The following is a 21,672-nucleotide window of genomic DNA, read 5'->3' on the forward strand; positions in this document are numbered from 1 at the left end:
TGTAGTACGTATGAGCCACCGGATTCTGAATGCTAGAGGAGACTCGGTGATCTTTGGAAAAAAGCGAGAGGAGAGTTGGGGACTCAATGAGTCTATTTTCTATATAAAGGAGGAATAGGTACTAAGGTTGCGATATTAAGCCGATTCAAGCTTGGGTATCGTTTGCTTCTTCCTGGAAACCAAGCAAGGATCAGAATTCCAAGCCACAATCACTTGGTAGCCTCTAATTCCTCCCGTTGCTGTGGACCATCACAGAGAGTACTGGAAGAAATACGATGTGACCATCATGTTTCGTGGAGCGCTCCGTGGAACGTTCCAAAATTCCGAAGATGGGGACGATTTCTCTAGCAGCGGACGGAGCTGAGGTTATCGTTGAAGTTCGAGGGGACGGTGTTCTGGAGGCCTCTGGTGGTCCAGGAGGCGCCGCCGCAGCTGCCGTCACTAGTAGGTTGAACAAGATGTGTTAGAAACAGACTCTTGATGATAGTTTAGGGGGTTCGTAGATGAAACGGCTCGTTTTTCTTTTTGCTCCGTTCTTTGAAGAAGAGGAAGCATGGTTGTAGGCAGTAGTCAACTCACGTGTAGAAGGTGCAGGTGGCACTACCAGTGTCAACAGAGCTGACGACGTCGTTCATGCTTCCGGGGAAGTTGGCTAGAATCGGTTGTTAGCTTCACGTTCGAAGGCAGAAAAATGATTCCTGAAGGCTGTAGAGGTCTGAGGATTCGAGAGGGTGAGAAACGTACTGCAGCTGCCGACGTCCATGGTGACGCAGTTGCCGAGGGTCTGGTCCTTGCAGATGCGGATGGTGGCGGCGTTGGTGAGGCCGAGGAGGGCGATAGCCATGACGGTGAAGGACTTCATTTTGAGGTTGCGGGGTTGAGACTGGTAAGTCTGGAAGATTGTGAAGATTGTGAAGATGGTTTGTAATGAAGAGTGTTGTGATGAGGTGAGAAGCTGATGCTGATGAAAGGGAAATAGAGGAGGAGGTGGGATGAATGAAGGGTTTTATAGTTGATTCTGTATCGTTCTTCTCCTGATTACTAGACGGTGATGCATTGTAGAACTAGGATCTCGACCAAAGTACCCTACTTTATTGCCTCTGGATGTCGAGACGTGGCTGAATACATCGCGGGACTAGGGCCTCGAACCAAAGCGCTTGATTTCGTTGTCTTTGTGTCATCCTCCGACTCCTTCTCTCCTGGTATCAAAGACATGAATACATCTTGAGACTAGGATCTTGGACTAAAGTACCCAAATTCGTTGTCTCCGGATGTCAAGACACGATCGTGGGACTAGGGTATCGATCAAAAGAACCCAGCTTTGTGTCTCTATTCATCAACATTCTCCTATCTCGGGTCGCCACCTTGATTGTTCATTACCTGGATATCCCATCTCCCTGTAAATCTAAATACCGAAGGCTCCTTTTCGATGGGCCTCTTGATGAGCAGTTGAAGATCATCGCACAGGACTCACGGTAGCCTTGACTAGGGAGCTACTATACAGCCAATGTTAATACCGAGAGCACTGAATGTTGCCTTCTGAGTGATCCTATTGCAACATCGGAAGAGACCCAGGGAGCCACGGCCGGGGCAGTCTTATGCCGCCAAGGATGATACCTAGCGGCTAAGAGCGGCTAGGATATTGAGATGATCCTCTTGTATCAAAAGGGACTTAGGAGAGCCTAGAATGTTGCCTTCCGGATGATCCTATTGCAACATCGTAAGAAACTCAAGGGAGCCGCGGCTGGTGTACTTCTATACAACCAATGATGACACTTAGAGCCATGGGTATTGAGATGATTCTCGTGCAACATTGAAAGGGACTTCAGGGAGCCTTGGCGGGAACAATTCTATACCACCAATGATGATATCCAAAGACCTGGAAATTCGCCTCCTAGACGAATCTCTTACCAAGTTGGGAGAGACTATCGTGAGACCTTGTACACAGCCCCGAACCAGAAGTCAGCGTGGGTCTGTCGGCCGCAGTTCGAGTAGCAAAATTGCCCTGTCAATACATGAGATATCATCGTGAGATGTACGGGACTTCGGTTGAAGGATCTATTAATCCGCAGATTTCATCTTGCTGAAAACATCGGGACCGTTGAGATCAATACCCGGTTAGGAAATGATTCTATCAACCATGTCGGTTCGACCCATTAGGAAGGTTGGGAACACGGAACTTGGCTGCTCCTTTATGGGGCGGTGTGAGACTTCTGTCCACCGAGCGCTGCGGCTCCTTTACTTCTCTATACTCTTCAAGATTAAGCTCTACTACGGTTAGAATCCTTCGCTTTTTATTAATGAGCGGAGACTTTCCGGCGACTTTGAGCAGCTAGGATATTAAAGAGGCTAGGATATTTAAACGGCATGGCCCGGCGGGTGTGGCTGGCGGCCGCTCCCTACCATATCCACAAAGCCGCGTTTGGCGGGGCAGTCTGACTTTTTTGTGTGGTTTTTGGGACTTTGGAATCGGATCGACATTTAACTCTACTTCAACCTGCAGCCAGGCGGACCAGGCCCTATGCCGGTCTAGACTAGTCGGCTTACTTGTCTCAATTTACTATATCCTTGAGTTACGTGTGTGAGGTCCAGTTTGTAGGGATCGGCAGACTTAGCTTCCGGATCCCGTCGGGTTAGGCAGCGGCTTAGAGCAGCATGTCTGGCTGTGATTGAGCAACTTAGTTTCACTTCTTGAATTGGATCTAAGGGAACAAGAATTTCGTCACAATGAATGCAGTCACCGTCAATCGAGACTCAACCCCCGCACAAGGGTACCAGCGGCGGCAGGAGATGTTCAGAGGTACGAGGACGAGGATCAAAAGATGCGTCTTCATCTGAAAGAGACTATGCAAAACAAAAAGGTAACATCGTGTAGAGGGGATTGACGGCAGAGACGAAAAGCTAGCGGCGATGAGAGACAAAGTACTTCAACCTAAGCACTAGTCCTGAGACAGAACGAATCCTATTACTCAGCCCAGGCCTTGGTAAGAAGCTCTTCAATGCCTATGGGGCGGATATCTGGGTACTTTGCGTTCAGGCGGTTACCCCCGGGCACCAGGATCCTGCCTTCGACGCCCATCAAACCGAAAAGAGCGATCATCGCCTGCGTCTCCTCCATTGTCGCCGGTCCTGCGCCGTAGCCCGCCGACCAGACGGTTGCCTGGCCGTTTCTTAATTTCTCTTCTCCGTCATAGACGACGTCAAACTTGGCTCCTGGCGAGAAAATAGGCCATGTTAGCGTCACCTGGTGACCCTGGTAGCATTTTTGCCTCAAAGTTCCAAAACAAAATCGTACGTACCCGTGAGTTTCTCTGCGATTGCCAGGATCTCGTTGAACGTGGTGTCTGAGCCGCTGATGACGCTGACGTCGGGCCAGTCGGCGTCGTCGAGCATGCGGACGACGAAGCGGGCCACGTCTACCGAGTAGGTCAGGGTCATGGGCTCGTTGCCTGTTCCGGGGATCGCGGCGCGGCGGTTCGCGATGTCGATGGCCCAGGTGTGAGGGGTGAGGTTGCTTGGGGTGTGCGGCATGCCAAAGTAGTCCATGAACCACCCGTTGATCACGCGAGTGTACATGAGGCCAGTCTTTCTAAGAGCAGCGACTGCGTCCAGCCAGGCCCCGAACATCGCCGCGTTCGTGTCGCTGGTTAAGTGTCAGTAGGTTCTGCAGCACCTAAGAGGGGAAGGCGTCTCGGGATGGAAGGAATCTCCGTACTCTGGAGACAACCAGACTCCGAACTCGCTGGGGACGAATCGATGGGTCGACTTGGCCTTGTCGGCTGCGGCGATGAGGTTGAGCTGCGACTGGGCGGCCTCTGGGCCCACGAAACCAATCGTGGAGATGACTGTCTCGACATTATGCTCCTCGAGCAGCAGAGACAGCGCCTCGATATTGCCGTAGTCAGCAAGCACAATCTTTGCTCCGCCTGAGGCGGGTGTGGTAGGAGCCTAGATGGCTTGGTTAGAAGGGGTTCAAGCGTGTTTGCAGGTGGCTGCGGCTGTGGCATTTACCTTGCGACTAAGTAAGATCACCTCGTGCTTCTTGCTAAGCTTTACCTGTTCAACGATGGTCTTGCCGACACCGCCCGTGCCTCCGGCGACTGCGACTACAACCATGATGGATGTGATGGTGATTTAAGAGTTGTAGAAATTGGCCTGTGTGTTATTGAAGTTGTCAAGTACGATGGATAACAGCTGGATCCTTTAGCACAAGACCAGATCCAGCACGTTTGTACTTATAGTCGATCATGAAGCGGCTTGTTGTCTCAAAACATAAAGCAATCTTGGAGTTTTGGAGGCCTTCGCAGAGACCCGCCCCTGTGCGGATTTTCCAAGAATGCATTGACTTCAGGCTGAGGGGAAGCGGATCTCATATCGGGACACGTGTAGCAAGTATTCGGCAGGTTGAAGATTTCTGTCTCTATCGAAAGAGTGAACCCCGGAAGAAGCCGTCGTGTAGTGCTGAGATTGCCATTTCCAACGTCGCGGCAGACTTCCATGTTGCGGACTTCTGGCGCAGTGACATGTTCAAATTGCGGAGTTTTGCCCCGATGGTGACTCGTGCGTGTGATCTTGGTATTTAAAGTTGTCGGAATTCGGGCCCCGCGGCCCCCTCGACGATAGAATGGCTATGTTCCAACGAATTGCAATGGTCTACTATCTTGTGCTGCCAAGCCTTGTTTGAACGACATCCTCTGCACTCCTGCTTGGTTTCGTTGTGCGAGTCGCATAGCATCATTCTACTTCGCTCGCAATACCAAAATCACATATTATCATTCCCATTGAGGGAGCAGACGACTGCGTAGATGATGGCGGTCTTGAGGCATTCTCACGACAAGTTTTACCAGCAGATCATCAATCAGGGTATGCAAGGGTGATGAGCCAAGTCCCTCCTCGTGGGAGCGGTATCATGGGAGCAGTATGTTGCCACATTCACAGAATCTCACTCATAAGGTTTGAGAATGAGATAAAGATGTACCTCTTCATACGAACTTCATGCGAGTCCGCTGAAGCACAAGCCTGAAAGTGCCGTGGTTTCGTTGCATGACGTTTGGAGTTTACGCTTAAACTCCCAGCGAAAATTTTTCCCGCTCAAGAGGCATGCTTTTGAAGGTTGCAGGCATCAGCGGACAATGAAACCTAGTGTGAGCGGCACCGGGCCATTCGAAGAACAGGAAGCCGGTCGGTCGTTTGATTCTATCCGGACGGCAGACGTTCGAAGTCCGGCCCCGCCTCCGCGGAATGCGCGCGGCGCTGATAGACGATAAGCACACGTGCAAGATCATGTGATGGCGCGTTCAGCCTGCGTCTGGATCCCGGCGCGTCCGTCGCCATGCCCCCGGCGGTCGCCCACTCGATGACGCACGACACCTTTCTGGCTTTCGATACCGAATTTCTGGTTTTGAGACCCAATCATTTTGCATGCGCACAACGACCAACTGCAGAACGGCCCGACCTTGAAAGATATCAATTGACTTTCTTTGGGCTAAACCCGCAGAGAAGTAATTCGACACAATGCCCGCTCGTAAGCGTGCTGCGTCGCCGGCCGCTGAGGATGAGCCTCGCCGGCGGTCGCGGCGTGTGTCAAGCACTCCCAAGAAGAGCATGTATTTTGAGGGTGACGACGATGATGATGACTTTGATGGAAATGCGAAGGTTGAGAGTGACAGTGATGAGGTGCAGAGCGAAGGTAATGGTCAAGAAGAGGAGGAGGAGGAGCAACCCAAGAAGCGTGGACGTGGGCGGCCAAAGGGTTCAGTCGCTAAACCTAAAGCCAAGCCACAGCCCGCGCCCCGCAGGCCAAAGGCAGTGAAGAGGCAAAAGATTGAGAAGGTTGAGGATGAGTATCAGGATGAGCAACCTGAAGAGGATGAAGACGAAGAGGAAGACGACGAGGAAGATTACGAGAGTAGGGTCACTATCATTCCGCATGAGAAGCTTCGAGGTCTCGATGGGCAGGACTACTCTGACGATACCGTTCATAAAAACACTCTGTTGTTCTTGAAGGACCTGAGAGCTCACAATCAGAGATCGTGGCTGAAGAGTAGGCTCCACAAGGAAACCCTCTTGATGTATTACGGATGCTGATCTAGCGCAGGCCACGACGGCGAGTATAGACGCTCCCTAAAAGACTGGAACACCTTTGTCGAAACTATCACGCCAAAGATCACCGAAGTGGATTTTACCATCCCAGAATTACCGGCCAAGGACCTCGTCTTTCGCATCCACCGCGACATTCGCTTCAGCAAGGATCCGACCCCTTACAAGGTACCTGCCATTCTTCATCGCTCTTAGTCTGCTTGAACTTCAATGGGAGAATTGTACTAAGGATCTCAAACGCACAGGCGCACTTCTCTGCGGCATGGTCTAGGACGGGTAAGAAGGGTCCTTACGCCTGTTACTATATCCACCTTCAGCCAGGCTCTTGCTTCGTGGGCGGTGGACTGTGGTGTCCCGAGGCGTCGCATTTGCAGAAGCTGAGAGAGAGTATCGATGAGCGGCCGCGTCGGTGGCGCAGGGTCTTGAATGATGAAAGGTTCAAGAGGACTTTCTTGCCCAAATCGTTGCAGAAGGGGGGCGAGGAAGCCGCGTTGAAGGGTTTTGCTGAGACGAATATGGGGAACGCTCTGAAGACCAAGCCCAAGGTATGTCTCCAAATAATCCTCGGTCCTGTAATTCATGATGGGCAAAGAGAAGATCACGGTCATTGCGGAACTGCACTAAGCCACGCTTTCGTAGGGCTACCTGGTCGACCACCGTGATATCGAGCTGTTGAAGTTGCGCAACTTTACCATTAGTAAGAAGGTTGATGACAAGGTGTTTACCGAGGACGACGCCCAAGAGCAGATTTGTGAGATCATTGCCGCGATGCACCCATTCGTAAGTAGCCGACTGGCTGTCGTTTGGATGATGGATGTGCTGACACATGGTGTAGATTACCTTCTTGAACAGTATTGTTATGCCCGATTTCAATGCAGACGACGACGATGATGATGATAGCGACGAAGACGAAGAGGGCGAGAATGGCGACGCGAATGACGATGCTCAAGAAAACGGCGATGCAGAGGAGACAGGGGATGAAGACGAGGAAGAAGGCAAGGACTGGAGCACGCACAAGTTCTGATATTTGGTTGGGATGGAACACCCTCTCTTCCGTCTGGCACACCACGTCTACTCGAAGGATATTGCTATTGTTCAAGCTGGCGCGAAGCCATTGATTGGAACCAAAGACAGCCCAATGGGAACGAGTTCTAGCTGGATGATGAAAGATGATGGCATTTCGTATTGATAGTTTACCACATGCGGAAGTACTTGTAGGATATGGAACTGGCGCAGGGCACTCCTGTGTGCTCTTTGCTGGCGCCGGCACCCACAAGAAGGATTGCACTGAATGTGACACTCCCTTGTTCGTCCTATAGATCCTTGAACCTTTGATCGTGAAGTTTACTCGAGTGCTTAGCCCGACTTGGAAGATCCGTTCATCCTATGTATACAAAGGGGGACGGTATCCCTTTGTTGCCTGAAGTATAACCATCGATCAAAACACTCGATGAAAGGATATGTCCTCTGGATCTGTTGCTGGTATGTGCCGAGGAAACGATGATGGTTGTTTGACACAGCTTTCAAGTCTTCAACCTTTCAATCTAACAGCATCTCTGAAAATGCATCGAGTCTTTCACACCATGTAGGGAGCACAATAAGCCATCAGCTTAGATCTAGAGAGTCGTAAAGACTTGACCAAGCTTCTGTTTCCTGAGTATATGGTTTCGAAAGGTCCTCGTCCGAGGCTACTTAACCAGAGGGATCGAAGCCACCAGACAGAATCTACTCGTCTTCAACCACAACGTCAGCAACTTCATTCGAACATTGTTAACTTCACCGAGCCATTTTCTGACTCGCCACTCTAGTGTTTGGATTCCACCCCACCTACCAACTTTCCTCAAACTTTTCATCATCATGACTTTGCGTGTCATCAACGCTGTTGTCGACTTTTGCAAGTGGGCTACTGCAAAGCGGCCAGACGACTCCGACCGTCGGTACAAGTATGGAGATTGCCACAACACAAGATGTCATTGGTCCATGGACTACAGCAAGGATAAGTGTCACTGCTTTGACCCTGTTGAGGAGGCCCCGAAGGATGTCGCTGAGGATGCTGTTGAGAACGCAGAGAAGTAGACAGTAAGTTTGAGAGATGGGTGCTACCGAATCAAATGTTTGTGTTTCTTTGATTGACTATCAAATTTGCATTGGTATGGAATTGTATCAAAGGGTCTGCGATTGAAAATTCCTAGATAAATGAACAAAGATGTCATTACTTCATAGCTTAGTTGAGGTATGCTATGAGTTAAGTGAGCCTGAATGAGCAATCGGACCCATATTTTGAGACTAGGGCCTAAGATTTTTCTCGTAAGACTGATTATTATAGGATACTGCCTGACTCAATCCCGTTCAATCCGGGAAGCAATACCTTTGAAGTGCATTCACAGGCCGCCATGGCCGCGTTCTTGTGGGTAACAGGTGCCATGCCTGGACTCGGGGCTTCAACCCATTGAACAGTGACCAAAATTCCGATTAAGTTCTGGAACAGCCTTGAGAAGCTGAGAAAAACAGTTGTGAGCTCTCGCAAAGACCGATAAACCTCTAGTCGTCAACGAGGTTCAAAGCATCTTTCGGGCAATGTGGGATCACATGACATGTTGTTTCGGCCACTCACTGCGATTGGCCAAGCCGGATCACGGCGCCGAGCAGTGCCGGTGGTCTTCAGGGGAGTGAGAACTCCACAGGGTTGAAGCTGGTTGGCCCAGGAGAAGTGGCTCGTGCTTCCAGCGTTTGTGCGAGCTTTGTTTCGTCAGATGTCCTGACGGGACATCCCAAAGCTCACTGTTCAGAGAGGTCCAGCCAGCAGTACCTTAGGCAAGGTACCTTGAACTCGGGTCATCTTCTCCAACCATGTGCTTTGCCGGACCCGAAACTTTGACGGGAAGGACTCCAGAAGTCAAGTGAGAATTCTTCAATGTTTGAGTCAATTTGTTCTTCTCCTTTATTTGCCGGCATGCTGCATAATACCTGTGTTCAAGTCCAGTTTTCAGGGTCGGTTCCACGGGCTCTTGAGTGAAACTACGTCAGCGGGGCCCAGCCCACCCAAGGTACGCTCACGCGCACCCGGAGAGTACGTACCGGAGACACCCCGCGAAGCTAAGCTTGGAGGGCGCCCTCCTTGCCCCACCAAGACTGCCTCGTCCGTTCCTCACTCACTCACTTCATGCACATTCCATCCCGAGCCCGACCCGGAGCCCGATCTTGACGACGGACTACATATCTCTATCATTCGCATCGTTCTCGACAATCCGAATAGCCTTACTAGCGACGATCGCTTAGCTCCGTGTTCCCGCATCTGTCACCCTTATCTTTGAACTCCCAGGCGGACCACCCTCCGTTAGCTAGCGGCAACCTCAGCTCTTGACCCCTCCTCCGGCCAGCCACCTAGGTTGAGCCGCGCCATCACAAATACATACCAGTTCTTGCTTGCTCAACGACTGCTCGTTTCGAATTCGAGATACCTCACTGCATTGCACGCCGAGCATCATGTTCTCTCAGGTACGAGCGACCCCTCATCTTCCTATGCTCCGCAATATCGGGTGGTTACGGCCGCGCGGGAGCTTTCGGTCAGGCTAGATGGATCGATGGTGGATGCTCAAGAGCTATGTTTCCATGTCATGGCGCCTACTCAGAACCGTTCGAAAGCTTCACGTAGCCTCGAAAGAGCTATGCTAACTGTAGAATACACCGGAACTGACACCAAGGACAGAAGAAACCATATTCCGCCGTCACGGTGAGCGTTGAGACGCTGACCGCCGAGACATACGATGAAGATGACATGAGTGGCATCCCCGACCTTGTAGAAGTCATCAAGCTGCAAGCTTCGGGTCCCGTAGAGGCTGCCCGCGCCATTCGCAAGAAGCTCAAGTACGGCAACGTCCATCGCCAGCTCAGAGCTTTGACCATCCTGGACGGCTTGATCCAAAACGCTGGCCCACGGTTCCAACGAGCTTTCGCCGACGAGCCCCTGTTGGAACGATTGAGGGTCTGCGGAACCTCTGATCTCTCTGATCCCGACGTCAGAAAGAAGTGTACCGAGTTGTTCCGCAGCTGGGCTCAGTACAAGAGCACGCCAGGCTTGGAGCGTATTGCGAAACTGCACCAGGTACGGCCGACGTTCTTACTCGCCGATGCCAACTAATTCCTTTTAGGAACTACCCAAGCGCAAGGTCGCTGTGACCCAGGAGCGATCCAAAGCTGTGCGAGAGACTGAGAATCCTTTCGGGGAGGAGGAAGAGGACAAGCCTCCTTCGCCCACCACCCGTGCTGGCGAGTCATCCAGGCCTCAGCAAACGCCGTACCTACCTTACGGTAACACATCCAATGTCACCAACTCGTTCAGCCACTCCAAATCCTCTTCCCATTCCGGCGGCTCCTTCTTCGGATCGTCAAAGGATAAGAAGAAGAAGGATAAGGACAAGAAGAGCAAGCGCAAGCCATTTAACCTGGAACTGGAAAAGGACGCAATGAAGAGCGCGATTGCTGAGAGTTCCATCGCCACAACCAACCTGACCAACCACCTGCAGAGCATCAACCGTGAGAGAGAACGGATTTCTGATAACGCCCAAGCTGTCCAGCAATTCGAAAGCTGCAAACAGCTTAGGCGAAAGATCCTTCGTTATGTAAGTCTCGTTCGTGCCTCACCGTTCAATGTTTTTCTCTGACTAGTTGCCTTAGATCCACCACATCGAATCCGAGGAGTGGCTCGGCAGTCTCCTCCGCGCGAACGACGAGCTTGTCACGGCGCTCATGACTTTTGAGCAGCTCGACCGCTCGATTGACGCCGATAGTGACTCTGACGATGAACTTGCCGAGCAAGCTCACATGTATCGAAGTAAGCCTCCACGTACCCCAACCACTTCTCGAGAGCACTACTAATACACTGACAGTGGTGACGGAAAAGGCCAAGCAATCCATGTCCCCACCTCCGCCTGACGTCTCTGGTCTGAGCATCGGCAACACGCCTTCCCCCCGTCCGCCTGCTCCACCCCGTCCGGTCCCGATGGCGAGGCGTTCCCCGCCCGCACCGACTCCTGCTCCGGCGAAGCCCCCAAGACCTCCTGTCCAAAAGGTCGTTGAGCCTGAGTCGGAGGAGGAGGAAGACGACGACGACCCGTTTGCCGACAAGAACGCCCTGGAAACGCCCGCGACCGAAAGAGCGGAGCCGAGATGGTGATACTTAACCGCTATAACCTAAATCCATCATACTTTTTCCATCTTCTTTGTACTTTCCCCCGTCTCATTCAAGGATATCCTGTCGCGTTGAGGGATTGAATATGTGGTCGAAAGATCGCATCAGGTGCAAGTTGAAAACCTCAAGTCATCTAGCAAAGCGCCCCGTTTAGACATTTCATTGATGAATGATTCAAGAGCATACATGACATCTACTATTTCGGTGCTATTAATATTGCGCACCACTATAGAGTACAGGACGTTCCCCTTTCCGGTCTTCCGAAATCGGTCACCGACTTCCCGCCGTTGGTACCGTCTCGGCCTCAGCTCCCCTTTGGGAACCGCGCCCGGGCCCCCAACGCCCCCGCCGAGCGCCATTCCGGGAGCTATCGCCCGACGTGCCCCCGCCGGAGATGCTACGATCCCGCCATCCCCTCGGCGGCATGTGTTCAATATTTGAATCCTGTCAAAGCTCCCCCTCGCGGAAGAGCTCTCTTCGATGTCCAATGGGATCCTCCCTCGCGGGGCACGGGTTTCCTCTCGCAAGCTCGGCCGAAGCTCTTGCTACTGCATCTCGTGGATAAGACGCAAAACAAAGTTGTGACCCCGCGGTTCGATGTGACGTAAAATCAGGGCCCCGACGTTGCACCGCGGTGGGATTTATTGAATCCGTTTCGATTATCGATAAGCTCGGGCTACATTTTGGTAACGTCTTCCGTGACTCGCGCTACGGCATGTGGAGCGGAGGGCCCGATGGTAACGCGTGCGGATGGTGCATCGAAAGTGAGATGTGACATGGAATAAGATGAGAAGGTTCCCTTTTCGGGAGGCCCTGTAAGAAGAATTCCCGTGAGGCCATCGCGACTCACGAGGGATGTTCCTGCATGTCATTTACAAGGATGGCGGAGAGAATGGTGGCAGTGATTCTAATCCCGCACGCTCAACCCGCCATCGCCGACCCGGGGGCAGCAAGAATGACCGTCAGACCTCCTCCGTCTAAGACATCTATATGAGCGAGCTCTTCTCCTCCAATGCCATGATCTTGTCTCTTCAGCCTCCAGCAAGCGTAGGTATCTCACTCATTCCTCCCCCAAAGTCCGCCAAGATGCTTGCCCTCCTCGCCCTGGCCGTAGCCATGGTCACCGGCGCCCGCGCCGCGGCCAACACAACCACCACGCTCACCCCCGTCCTGCGGCCCGAGTGCAACAAGACGGACCCGACCAACCTCGTCCCGTCCAACGACATCACCCTCAACTACGGCGCCGCCGATGACGTGAGCCTCGTCAGCGTCGTCCTGGCCATGAAGTACCCCTCGGTCGTCCTCGAGGAGGTCGCGTCCATTGCGAGCGTCGAGTGCACCGAGGATGCGAGTATCACTGTCACCTTCAACGCGACGGCCGCCTTTGAACAGACGTCTCAGCAGTGGCAGGCGCTCGACGACTTTGTCATGGTCACGAATCACCTGGGTAACTGCGATGCTGAGAACGAGCGCGGCTTCTTCTTGGTTGATACCATTACCTGGGACGCCGAGACTCTTCAGGTTGTTGCGAATGCTCACAAGAGCGATGTTGCCAACACGGCTAGTGAGTCTATACCTTATAACCTTACAGAAAGAGAGGTGCTAACCACCTTCACCAGCCTCGACGGAGATCTCCTTCTCCAACGTCCCTGTTCAGAATCCCGCCAGCAAGCGTGACATCAAGTGGGACGACGGCGGCGTACATATCACAAACACGCTCGCCCTCCCCGCCGACACGAACCTCTTCACCTACGACCCGTACCTCTCCGTCACCGCCGACGAGGCCTCCCTTACGTCCAACATGACCTTCTCCGGCACGCTAAAGTACAGCATCATCCCTCTCAAGGTGGAACAGCTCGCCCTCGACATCGACACCACCTTTGACGCGGTCCTCGGTCTCACCGTCGACGTCAAGGCGCCGTACTCTGGCAACTTTACCTACGACCCTGAAGACCTAGGCTATGTAAGTCTTTCTTCCTTTAAATTTTACGTTAAGTCCCTTGGTCCTCCAACTAACATCCGAATCCAGAACTTCGTCGACATCCCCGGCATCATCAAACTCGGCCCCGCAATCGGCTTCGCCATCGGCGTCGAACTCGAAGCCGACGCGAAAGCATCCATCACCACGGACCTAGGCCTCTCCTTCCCCGACGCGAAACTCCACCTCGACCTCGTCGACGCCGCATCCTCCTCCGCCACGGGCTGGGACCCCGTCTGGACCGCGCGCGCCAACATTTCCGAAAAGGCCGCCGTCGGCGTGAATCCCTACGTCGACCTGGGCGTCGAGCTCGTGTTTGAGATCCTCGGCGGCGCCATCGATCTCAGCTCGGGGGTGACGTCGCGCTCTAAGCTGGTGAATGACTTTGTGCTTTCTGCGAGCCAGGGGGTGAATGGGACGGGTGTCAGTGTTGGTCAGGATAATACCGGGTGTAAGGAGGGGCTTTCGGTCAAGAGTGATTTCTTCTTCAGTGTCGTTGGGTTTGCGACGCAGTGGTGGTCGCAGGAGCTTTATAGTGTTGAGGTGCCTGTCGCGGATGAGTGTTATACTTGGTTGTGAGTTGTGGTTTATGAAAGTCGATGATGCGGCTGCCAAGGTTATGGGACTAATGATATAGGGATTAATGAATGTCATGATGATCTCACACCGCGTCGTTATTTTAGAAAAGGAGTCGATTAGTCGTCAAGTGTCAACCCAACACAGCCCCTTGTGCCCGGGAAAGACGTCAAATGGGCTTTCCTAGGGTACTGCGACCGAATACAGATGATAGTAGATCTGAAGCGGTGTTCAGGCCTTGTCTGCTGCCCAATTCCTTCAGATTTTCATCTGAACAAGAGGAATACCATCTTTCTAGCAGGTTCTGTTTGCCCCATACGCTGAGCAATATTAGAACAAGTTGTAGTTCCTATAGCTCTAACTTTGAGTAGATTTACAAGCTTACCTTGGCTCTGTTTCTGGAAAGGAATTATTGTTGCTACACACAATCTGCAACCTGGACTAGTCTATTAAATCAACTATATAATGCTTTCTTGATAGTAAATTCAAATATTTCTTCCTTTCGATTGAGCCAACTTACCTAGCCTGTGACGAGCAAGCTTACGAACGGTAAGGCAGGGACGGCAGTCTTTCTCTTACGGCCTACGGGCTAACGGGCTGGGATATGACTTCAGGAAAAAGCTTTGAGAAACAGATACATACACCTCAGCCTAGAGATAGGTTAGACCTTATGTGAGTTTCTCTATGCTTCAACGATAACCCCGGAAGAAGTCTCAAGTCACAATATCAAAAGTGCCTTCTCAAAGAAGCGATTCATACATACTTCTATCAGCGATGGTTTTGGAGTAATGATCCCTTGCAGTGGCCCGGTGGATGGAACCGTCCTTGAAAAGATTCCCTTGGGTCCTCCTGTGATCTTTCCATGACGGCCCTTCCTCGATTAGACTCAAAGCCCATATCAGCGATCACTCGCCATAGTGAAGTAGTTAAGCCCCATTTGGTTCTTTTGATATTTCATCATTGTCACAGACGATATGAAGCGACGATTCGTTCCACCCCAATCGCCAACCTATCTCGCATAACAATGACTTTGTCCATCACAACACTTCCTGGAGAGCCTCCTGGACCACCTCGGTCCGCCATCACCCTTGGCATTAGGGATTGGGCCGAGGCACCAAGAAAGGATGAGTATGGAGGGTGAGTGAGGGGTATGAGTATGGCTGCGGCACATTATGGCCCACGCCATCTTCACTGTTCATCCGAGCCTCACCAGGTTAAAGGCCATCTCTGTGAAGAATCCGTCCCCCGAAGATCGAGCTCATAGGGAATGATCCTCGGTCTCGAGGTAGTTTTCGCTTATTGAGTCCCAGTCATATTCCATCACTCGACGTGGCAAACGCAGTCAAGGATTTCAGCTTGTGACAAGATCATACACCATGAGACCACTTTCGAAACTGTGCCCAGTGAGGCCTCATCAAGGTGAAGCCCCTTCAGTAAGTCGCTTTCCAAAACGTGAATTACGTGCCTCTCAACGTCCGCCCTGACAACCCGCTGTAAGCAGAACATGACACGGCCCGATATCCATGTAGGCTATTTTGCCTTTTCTTCAGGGACTCATCAGCCCTTGTCTCCGGAGATGCAGTTCGGCATATCGTCATGAGATCACAAAAAGCAATCTCAAGATACGTACCGTGTATGATATAGCCCAACGGAGCAACTCTTCCACACTTCGTAGCTTTATCGAGCGGACTGGGTGGCGAGTATGATGTTTCATGGGTGCATACATCCATCTATTGCATGCACTGTTGATCCATGCACCTTATTTGGAGTGGGAGCACATGTAGCTTTCGCGAAAGCTGCTCACCGCTGGCTTTCTTACAGCTCTTCATGGCGGAAGGCATAGGATATTGGTGACTTACACGGTGAACGCATTCATCTTGTCTTATGCTCTGCAACCTAGAACAAGCTGGGTCCCAAGATGAATAAAGCTACCTCGACAAGCAAGGTCAGCTCCGGATACAAAATCTGAAGTGTACATCTATTTTCCCCATTCTGCTTCAGCAATGCGGCGGTGAGGAAGGCCGCGTTTATCCGCCGCGTTTAGCCTAAAACACGCGAGCTCCCTATCTGGCATCTACCGGTGAAGAAATGCTGCACGCGACCCCCTTGCCAACGTGGTCTTTCTGATCTACTGGAGGTTGATTCGCGATAACATCTCCTTCAGAACTATTCCTCATGTCAAGGAGCCGAATCCCTGGGAAAGATGGGGTTAGCTGAAATGCCATCACTTCAGTCATGATGGATAGCACTGCCATTCGGAATTGCTACGCCATAGGTGCGGTACTATTCCTCTCAAACGATATGATGTTCTTCGGTGAGAGGAAAGCTCGTCATATGCTCCGTACAATGCCCATAGCTATACCAGGGCAGCGCGCTTGAAGAATTTGGGGAACATGGACCTTTGCCCCATAGTATCAGCTCTACGAAGAATGTTCAAGCGGCTTCAACAACCACTTGGTGTATATTTAACAGAATTGAAGTTGGAGACGTCCTTTCTCCGGGTTCAATAATTGTGTTCTTGCAAAGAACACAAGCCGCGAAGACCCCGTCCTAGGGCAAATTCGGATATCAACCAGTCAAGGATATCAAGAAAGAAGTTTTCTCTTCCCTCAAAGAACCGTAGAGGCAGTTGGCCCGAAGTCCCGGGCCCGAAATTGCTGAGAACGAGTCACCTGGCACGCAAATGTTCACCGGGTTACGACATCCCTGGCATCTCGGTCAGCCACAAGCGATGCTCAGCGGAAGGATTTCCCAACAGAGTCACATCCCGCTCTCTTCAACCTTGGCTTAGCAGTCTGACCTGCTAGAATACCGGACCGAATAACGGCTGAACAAAGTCGCGCATCCTCTACCCTCAAACAAGCCGTTACGCGTGGCTGTCTTGATCCGTGAAGGAGCGCCTTGTGACTGCTGATCCGAAGCCAGAATCCGCAGTTCGTAATGAACGGAAACCAGGAAGAACTTGAACGGGCTGTCCCACAGTGTCCGAGACCCCACGTCGGCCGTACGGCCCCTCTCTCGCTGAAATATCATCCCGGTTTCCTCCCTGTCACTCACGGACAATCCAGCTCGCGCCCGGCAGCACAAGGCCGGGGGCGGGGGAGAACCAACTGACCTCTCGCGTCACGACATCCCGTGCGACGGTACCCAGGAATAGACAAGATCTGACCCAATCGTGTTACGCCTTGCATACATCCTCAATTCTTTTTTTCCCAATCCTCACCTTTGTTCGTCTCACCTCTCTCTCCACGGGACATGCCTGGGCCCGCCCCCCGCGCAGTGCGAGGGTGAGCCGAGGATCGTGTCACCCACCATCCCGTACCTCAGCTCAAGGCCTGCATACAAGACTGAAGCACTATTACCACACATGGCAACACCATGGGTCCTGCTGAACGACCCCGTCCGAGGCTGTCCTCCGTGGCACCGCGTCTCCTAGCTTCGGCTCGGGTTGCGGCCTCCGCTGGCTGCGAGATTTGTCGGGCCGCGCGATCGCTAAGCCCGGCTCGTGGCATTGGTCTACACCCTGTTGTACTCTGAGGCGAGGAGGCGCCAATCTCGTATATGATGTGATGACATGAACCCTTCGGTGGCCTGCCTCGAATCCCTTGTGGCTTGATCCGACGACCCCGAGACCCCCAGGATGGTCTGTCTGACAGCACACCACGAGCCTTTCTCTTGGGACACGCATGTATTCTGAAACCTTTGACTTTTCTGCGATGGAAAGATAACGCGAAGGGTGTCGTGAAAGGCCGATTTCTGGAACGAGCCGGCGAGACAGCAAATTTGACTTCATCGCACAAACTTTTGCACATGACCTTCACAACAGATTCTTGCGCACCCTCAAGGGACCTTTGGTTGTTCTTTTAAGACTCTGAGGATAGGCACAGGATACTGTTTAATGCTTATGTCGGCCAAGATGCCTCACCGTGGTACCCATTCCGAGTTCGATATGGTTGTAGCTGTGCTCCTTGTGCTTCTAAATAGTCACTCGAGGCTGAAGAGATCGCCTGTGTAAACTCGTGTTGAAATTTGTCCCCTCCTTGGATCGGAAACGGAACAATAGTATTCATGCCATGTTTCCCAAAGCTACACAGAGACAGCGGGCTCTTTTGAAGCCGAACGGCTGCCTGCATCCACCGCTCAGGTCCAAGGTCCAGACTCGTGTTGGTTTGAATCATCTTGGTCTATCATTTGGCAGCAGATGCCCAACGGAGGCATGCCCGGAATCGAGGAGGTCATCACTGACTGAGATTACCATCGCCACACGGTACCCTGAGATCTTGTATGCACGCCAGCTTATCTTTCATCGAAGGCACATAAGTAAGAAAAACCTGAGGATATCGAACTATGCTCATGCTTTGCACCTTGCGGGTACTTTCGATCGGGGTCCCATTATGGCACTGTTGGAATAGGGAATGAGGAACGAATTGGGGTTTACTTGTATCGAGGTCTGTAGTAAGCTCATCAAACCACCTAGAGATCGAGTACGATTACCATCATTGGGGAGCTGAACTGTGAGTTCATGTAGCGGCTTGAATCAGGCTTCCACATAAGCGGAAGCTCAAAAAGCAGACTGAAAAGACAGTCTCGGGCTACATCAGCCTGGTAGCGTTTGTCTTTAGCTATCTCTACCCAAGTAAGTGATGGGACCACCTGGTGATGCTACTCTGGTTCATCATAGGTAGGCGGAGAGTTTAACGGCAGCCTGATTAACGGCAGCCTGATTAACGGCAGCCTGATTCCTTCCTTCTTGTCGTGTATGTCGTCTAGTACCTACCTACATGGACGAGCGATATGCCAGTTGTGAAGACCTACTTCCATCAGCAGGATGGCCTGCATGTAGGGAGTTTGCAGTGCCCATTCCGGCGGTCTTCAGACACCCTTAACCATAGAGTGTAGACCTTAATGCAGAGAGGTAGTATCCGTAAGCCACCCGACATTGCAGTTCTTCAACGAGGATACGCCGGCGGGAGCGAACGTGGGAACGATCTCTTTGCATCTTCACGTAATGGAAGCTTCCCGCAATCCACACGCGGACACCACGGCTCCCTCCGAATCCTGCTGTTATGGAAATCAACTTCGCCGCCAGCCTACTTCATTCTAACCCTCACCGATGTTGCAGACAGAGTTCCCCACAAACTCACCGAGAGTGATGTCGTCAGCCCACGTCTGACCACCAGTCTCTCTTTCAAGACCCGGTTGTCAGCATCTTCGAAGTTTCCCCAGCCAGGCTCCCAGATAAGTACGCAAAAGATGCAATATCACGCCACATAAGGGTCGCTTGAGCATCTCGGCCCGCAATCTATCGGCGTCAGCAAGATCCACGCCACTCCCGCTCGCCACGGAAGATCCTACCGCGAGATACGCAAAAGCTAGAAGAGCGAAAGGTCCGAACCTGCCGCGTGGGGGATAGAGTTCATGAAAGACATCTCCAACGGCCGTAGGTATTACACCCTGAGCACGACACCAATCATCTCGTGATGCTCGCACTTGCGTCGACAGAGCAAAGCCGAAAGCCTCACGAAGGAAGTGATGATAGTCGCCTAGTCTGTCCGAAATAAGACCCCATTCAGTAATTGCGCTGCATATTTGCGCACCTGACAATCAAAACCGAGGTTCCTTTGCTCAGCCGCGGCGTCAAACGGCCAACACATCAATCACACCCAACCTGACAAAAGCCATCATTTTTTTTGGAGGGAAGGTTTCAATGTCACGCTGTGCTGACGGTCATTTCCCACATCACCCACGACCGCGGCCCGTCCCCAGCCCTACTAAAAACCCCCAAATCTCTCCGTAAGCCCGCGATTTCCGCCGACCACGGAAAGTAGAATGAGTCCAGCATGAAGGCTCCTGGAGATTGACTGAGACCACTGAGGGGGGCTTGGTGACTCAGCTGAGGCCCTCCCGTCCGCCGCCGCTGAGGATGCGTGGGGGCTGACTTCAGTGTTGCTGCTGTCTCGGCCTGGCTTGCGCGCCGCCGCAGACCTGCAGCGAACATCCCGAGGCACAGGAAGCTGTTCAGAATGACAATGGCGAGCTTCTTCGCATATGAGACTGACACGCAAGGCGAAGCAGAGAGCGACTTGCTGACCTAACGTGCGACTCGTGATGGTACCCTCATGGTCAAGCCTCAAGCGACGATGGCGGTAAGTCGCTAAGTCATACGCCTTCCGTCCGATGTAGTTCCTGCAGTAGGCCGCGAACCGGCGGTCTGAGATTCTTCACCGCATCTCCGGTCCCTGACTCTCTCCCGCAGTGAAAGAGCGCGGCGCGGGGCATATCGCCGGCTAGATACACATGACTCCCCCTCCGCCTCAGCGTTTGTGTCTATCCATCATTCTCACCCAACAACGAGTGAAAGGTCCAGGCACCATACCTCCGTCAGCAGAGTCAAAATCACGGAGAGAAATAGTCATTAGCCTAGCTGGAGACGATGGTAGTGCCACAGGCGCTTCGTTTCCCCCGCCTTTCGAGGGGAATCGACCCTTTGCCGACAACCGTTGGAGGGATACAAGCGTGCGGCATGGGGGGAAGAAGGGGCGCTAGATGCTGAAAGCAGGCACATCTGATCTGGTGGTGTGAGGATAAAGATTTGGCATATGCTTTTTTGCCTCGCAATACTTTGGCCGACCTTCCCATTACGGCATTCGTTTCCTTGGCCACTCCGCGATGGCGCTGGTCAGCAGCACCTGGACGGACAATGTGGATGGCCAGAGGCGGCAAAAAAGTATCGTTGTTGTGTAAACATCATTTTCACCGAGGTGTCATTCTCTGACTGCGCCGTTTGCGATCAGTACATGCAATTTGAATTTTCATTGTGTACCGCGTGACTCAATTTTGCAGTCATCCTTGGCCGAACAGATTCGCAAAGAAGAAACGGACAAGAATAACAAACGATGCACCCAAAGTACCCCATACAGAAAGGACATGTAGACGGAAATAGTTTCGAAAGATGGCCCTGGAGCCTTTCCGTTACCAAAGGTAGATTGTAACCTCGCGCTGTCAAACAAACATACATGAGGGAGACGGAGACGCGGGTACGCGGGTGTGTGTGTGTGTGTGTGTGCCCCTGCGGCAGCGCTTCAGACCATGGGACAAGCGCCGCCCCCGAGGACGGGAATTCAGCAGAGATATTTCGGGTGATGCGTAGGGCGGCACAACCATTGAACCATACTTGGGGTGAGAAAGAGACCATTGAGTCGCAGCAATGCGATGCTGAAGCCTAGAGCTGCAGCACAATGACGGCGGTCGAGAGGCTCAGCAGGGCAATGTCCAATGACAGTATGGAGACAAATGCTTGCTGACTCTGCCTCATCGATGCCACCCACCCTCATCCATCCGGTCCTTCACATTGTATTTGGGCTGAGGAGGAGGGGAAGTATTCTTCAACATGTCCTTCAGGAGTTGCAAGGGGTCCATTCGAAACAGCATTACCAGAGGGTGAATGAGCCCGGGGGGCCACACCTGTTGGAACAAAATGGAAGACAGCGAAATCTGGGGTTGCAACCGTCGACCCCAGGTTACAGGGAATCTTTTCCGAACGCAAACGGATTTGTTCCCGCAAATCTTGGAGTCATGGGAACAAACAACGGATCAATGTCTGCAACTAGCCTCCGAGACAAGGAAAATCAGGATAAAATAAGAGGATTAAACAAATCTGGGACCAAGAAAAAATAACAATGAGAATATTAAATAAAATATCCAAGTCTATTAACGTATGTATTTCCAAAGTGACGGTCTCATCTCCAACCTCTGGACCACGATCCGTTTTGATACCCACCTAGATGTTTCCCGAATTCAAGGATCACGGTTTTTGGTTCACCGTATC

General features: G+C 52.1%; 5 protein-coding genes across 5 annotated transcripts; 3 read left to right on the plus strand and 2 right to left on the minus strand.

Annotated features, from left to right (window-relative positions):
- Nucleotides 1–344: 344 nt before the first annotated feature.
- On the minus strand, nucleotides 345–862 carry BDZ83DRAFT_749155 (uncharacterized protein; the record flags this gene model as incomplete). The annotated part of the gene is made up of 3 exons (XM_060513728.1): nucleotides 345–441; nucleotides 580–652; nucleotides 745–862. The coding sequence occupies 3 exons, from the start codon at nucleotides 860–862 to the stop codon at nucleotides 345–347; spliced, it is 288 nt and encodes a 95-aa protein (XP_060368505.1).
- Nucleotides 863–2,781: 1,919 nt separating this feature from the next.
- BDZ83DRAFT_738800 (uncharacterized protein) lies at nucleotides 2,782–4,521 on the minus strand. Its single transcript, XM_060513029.1, has 4 exons — nucleotides 4,012–4,521; nucleotides 3,716–3,948; nucleotides 3,300–3,643; nucleotides 2,782–3,213 (listed from the first exon to the last, which is right to left on the minus strand). The coding sequence occupies exons 1-4, from the start codon at nucleotides 4,114–4,116 to the stop codon at nucleotides 2,966–2,968; spliced, it is 930 nt and encodes a 309-aa protein (XP_060368506.1). The 5' UTR covers nucleotides 4,117–4,521; the 3' UTR covers nucleotides 2,782–2,965.
- Nucleotides 4,522–5,360: 839 nt separating this feature from the next.
- BDZ83DRAFT_609272 (uncharacterized protein) lies at nucleotides 5,361–7,413 on the plus strand. The gene is made up of 5 exons (XM_060507522.1): nucleotides 5,361–6,043; nucleotides 6,098–6,267; nucleotides 6,345–6,644; nucleotides 6,739–6,879; nucleotides 6,935–7,413. The coding sequence occupies exons 1-5, from the start codon at nucleotides 5,515–5,517 to the stop codon at nucleotides 7,121–7,123; spliced, it is 1,329 nt and encodes a 442-aa protein (XP_060368507.1). The 5' UTR covers nucleotides 5,361–5,514; the 3' UTR covers nucleotides 7,124–7,413.
- Nucleotides 7,414–9,585: 2,172 nt separating this feature from the next.
- BDZ83DRAFT_717059 (VHS domain-containing protein) lies at nucleotides 9,586–11,275 on the plus strand (the record flags this gene model as incomplete). The annotated part of the gene is made up of 5 exons (XM_060511906.1): nucleotides 9,586–9,597; nucleotides 9,809–10,204; nucleotides 10,251–10,721; nucleotides 10,777–10,933; nucleotides 10,989–11,275. 5 exons carry the CDS (start codon nucleotides 9,586–9,588, stop codon nucleotides 11,273–11,275), a joined length of 1,323 nt encoding a protein of 440 aa, XP_060368508.1.
- A 1,131-nt stretch (nucleotides 11,276–12,406) lies between these two features.
- BDZ83DRAFT_570366 (uncharacterized protein) lies at nucleotides 12,407–13,847 on the plus strand (the record flags this gene model as incomplete). The annotated part of the gene is made up of 3 exons (XM_060504295.1): nucleotides 12,407–12,854; nucleotides 12,910–13,253; nucleotides 13,320–13,847. 3 exons carry the CDS (start codon nucleotides 12,407–12,409, stop codon nucleotides 13,845–13,847), a joined length of 1,320 nt encoding a protein of 439 aa, XP_060368509.1.
- Nucleotides 13,848–21,672: the final 7,825 nt, after the last annotated feature.

Source organism: Colletotrichum acutatum, assembly GCF_030867785.1.
Source record: "Colletotrichum acutatum strain CBS 112980 chromosome Unknown BDZ83scaffold_17, whole genome shotgun sequence".
Lineage (NCBI taxonomy): Eukaryota > Fungi > Ascomycota > Sordariomycetes > Glomerellales > Glomerellaceae > Colletotrichum > Colletotrichum acutatum.

Excerpts from the sequence above, each read along its gene's own strand:
- BDZ83DRAFT_609272 (XM_060507522.1), top strand. The coding sequence starts at position 5,515 with ATGCCCGCTCGTAAGCGTGCTGCGTCGCCGGCCGCTGAGGATGAGCCT. Across the intron at positions 6,645-6,738 it reads CTCTGAAGACCAAGCCCAAG|GGCTACCTGGTCGACCACCG; the intron begins GTATGTCTCCAA and ends ACGCTTTCGTAG. Across the intron at positions 6,880-6,934 it reads TTGCCGCGATGCACCCATTC|ATTACCTTCTTGAACAGTAT; the intron begins GTAAGTAGCCGA and ends CACATGGTGTAG.
- BDZ83DRAFT_738800 (XM_060513029.1), bottom strand. The coding sequence starts at position 4,116 with ATGGTTGTAGTCGCAGTCGCCGGAGGCACGGGCGGTGTCGGCAAGACC. Across the intron at positions 3,644-3,715 it reads GGAGTCTGGTTGTCTCCAGA|CGACACGAACGCGGCGATGT; the intron begins GTACGGAGATTC and ends ACACTTAACCAG. Across the intron at positions 3,214-3,299 it reads AATCGCAGAGAAACTCACGG|GAGCCAAGTTTGACGTCGTC; the intron begins GTACGTACGATT and ends TTTTCTCGCCAG.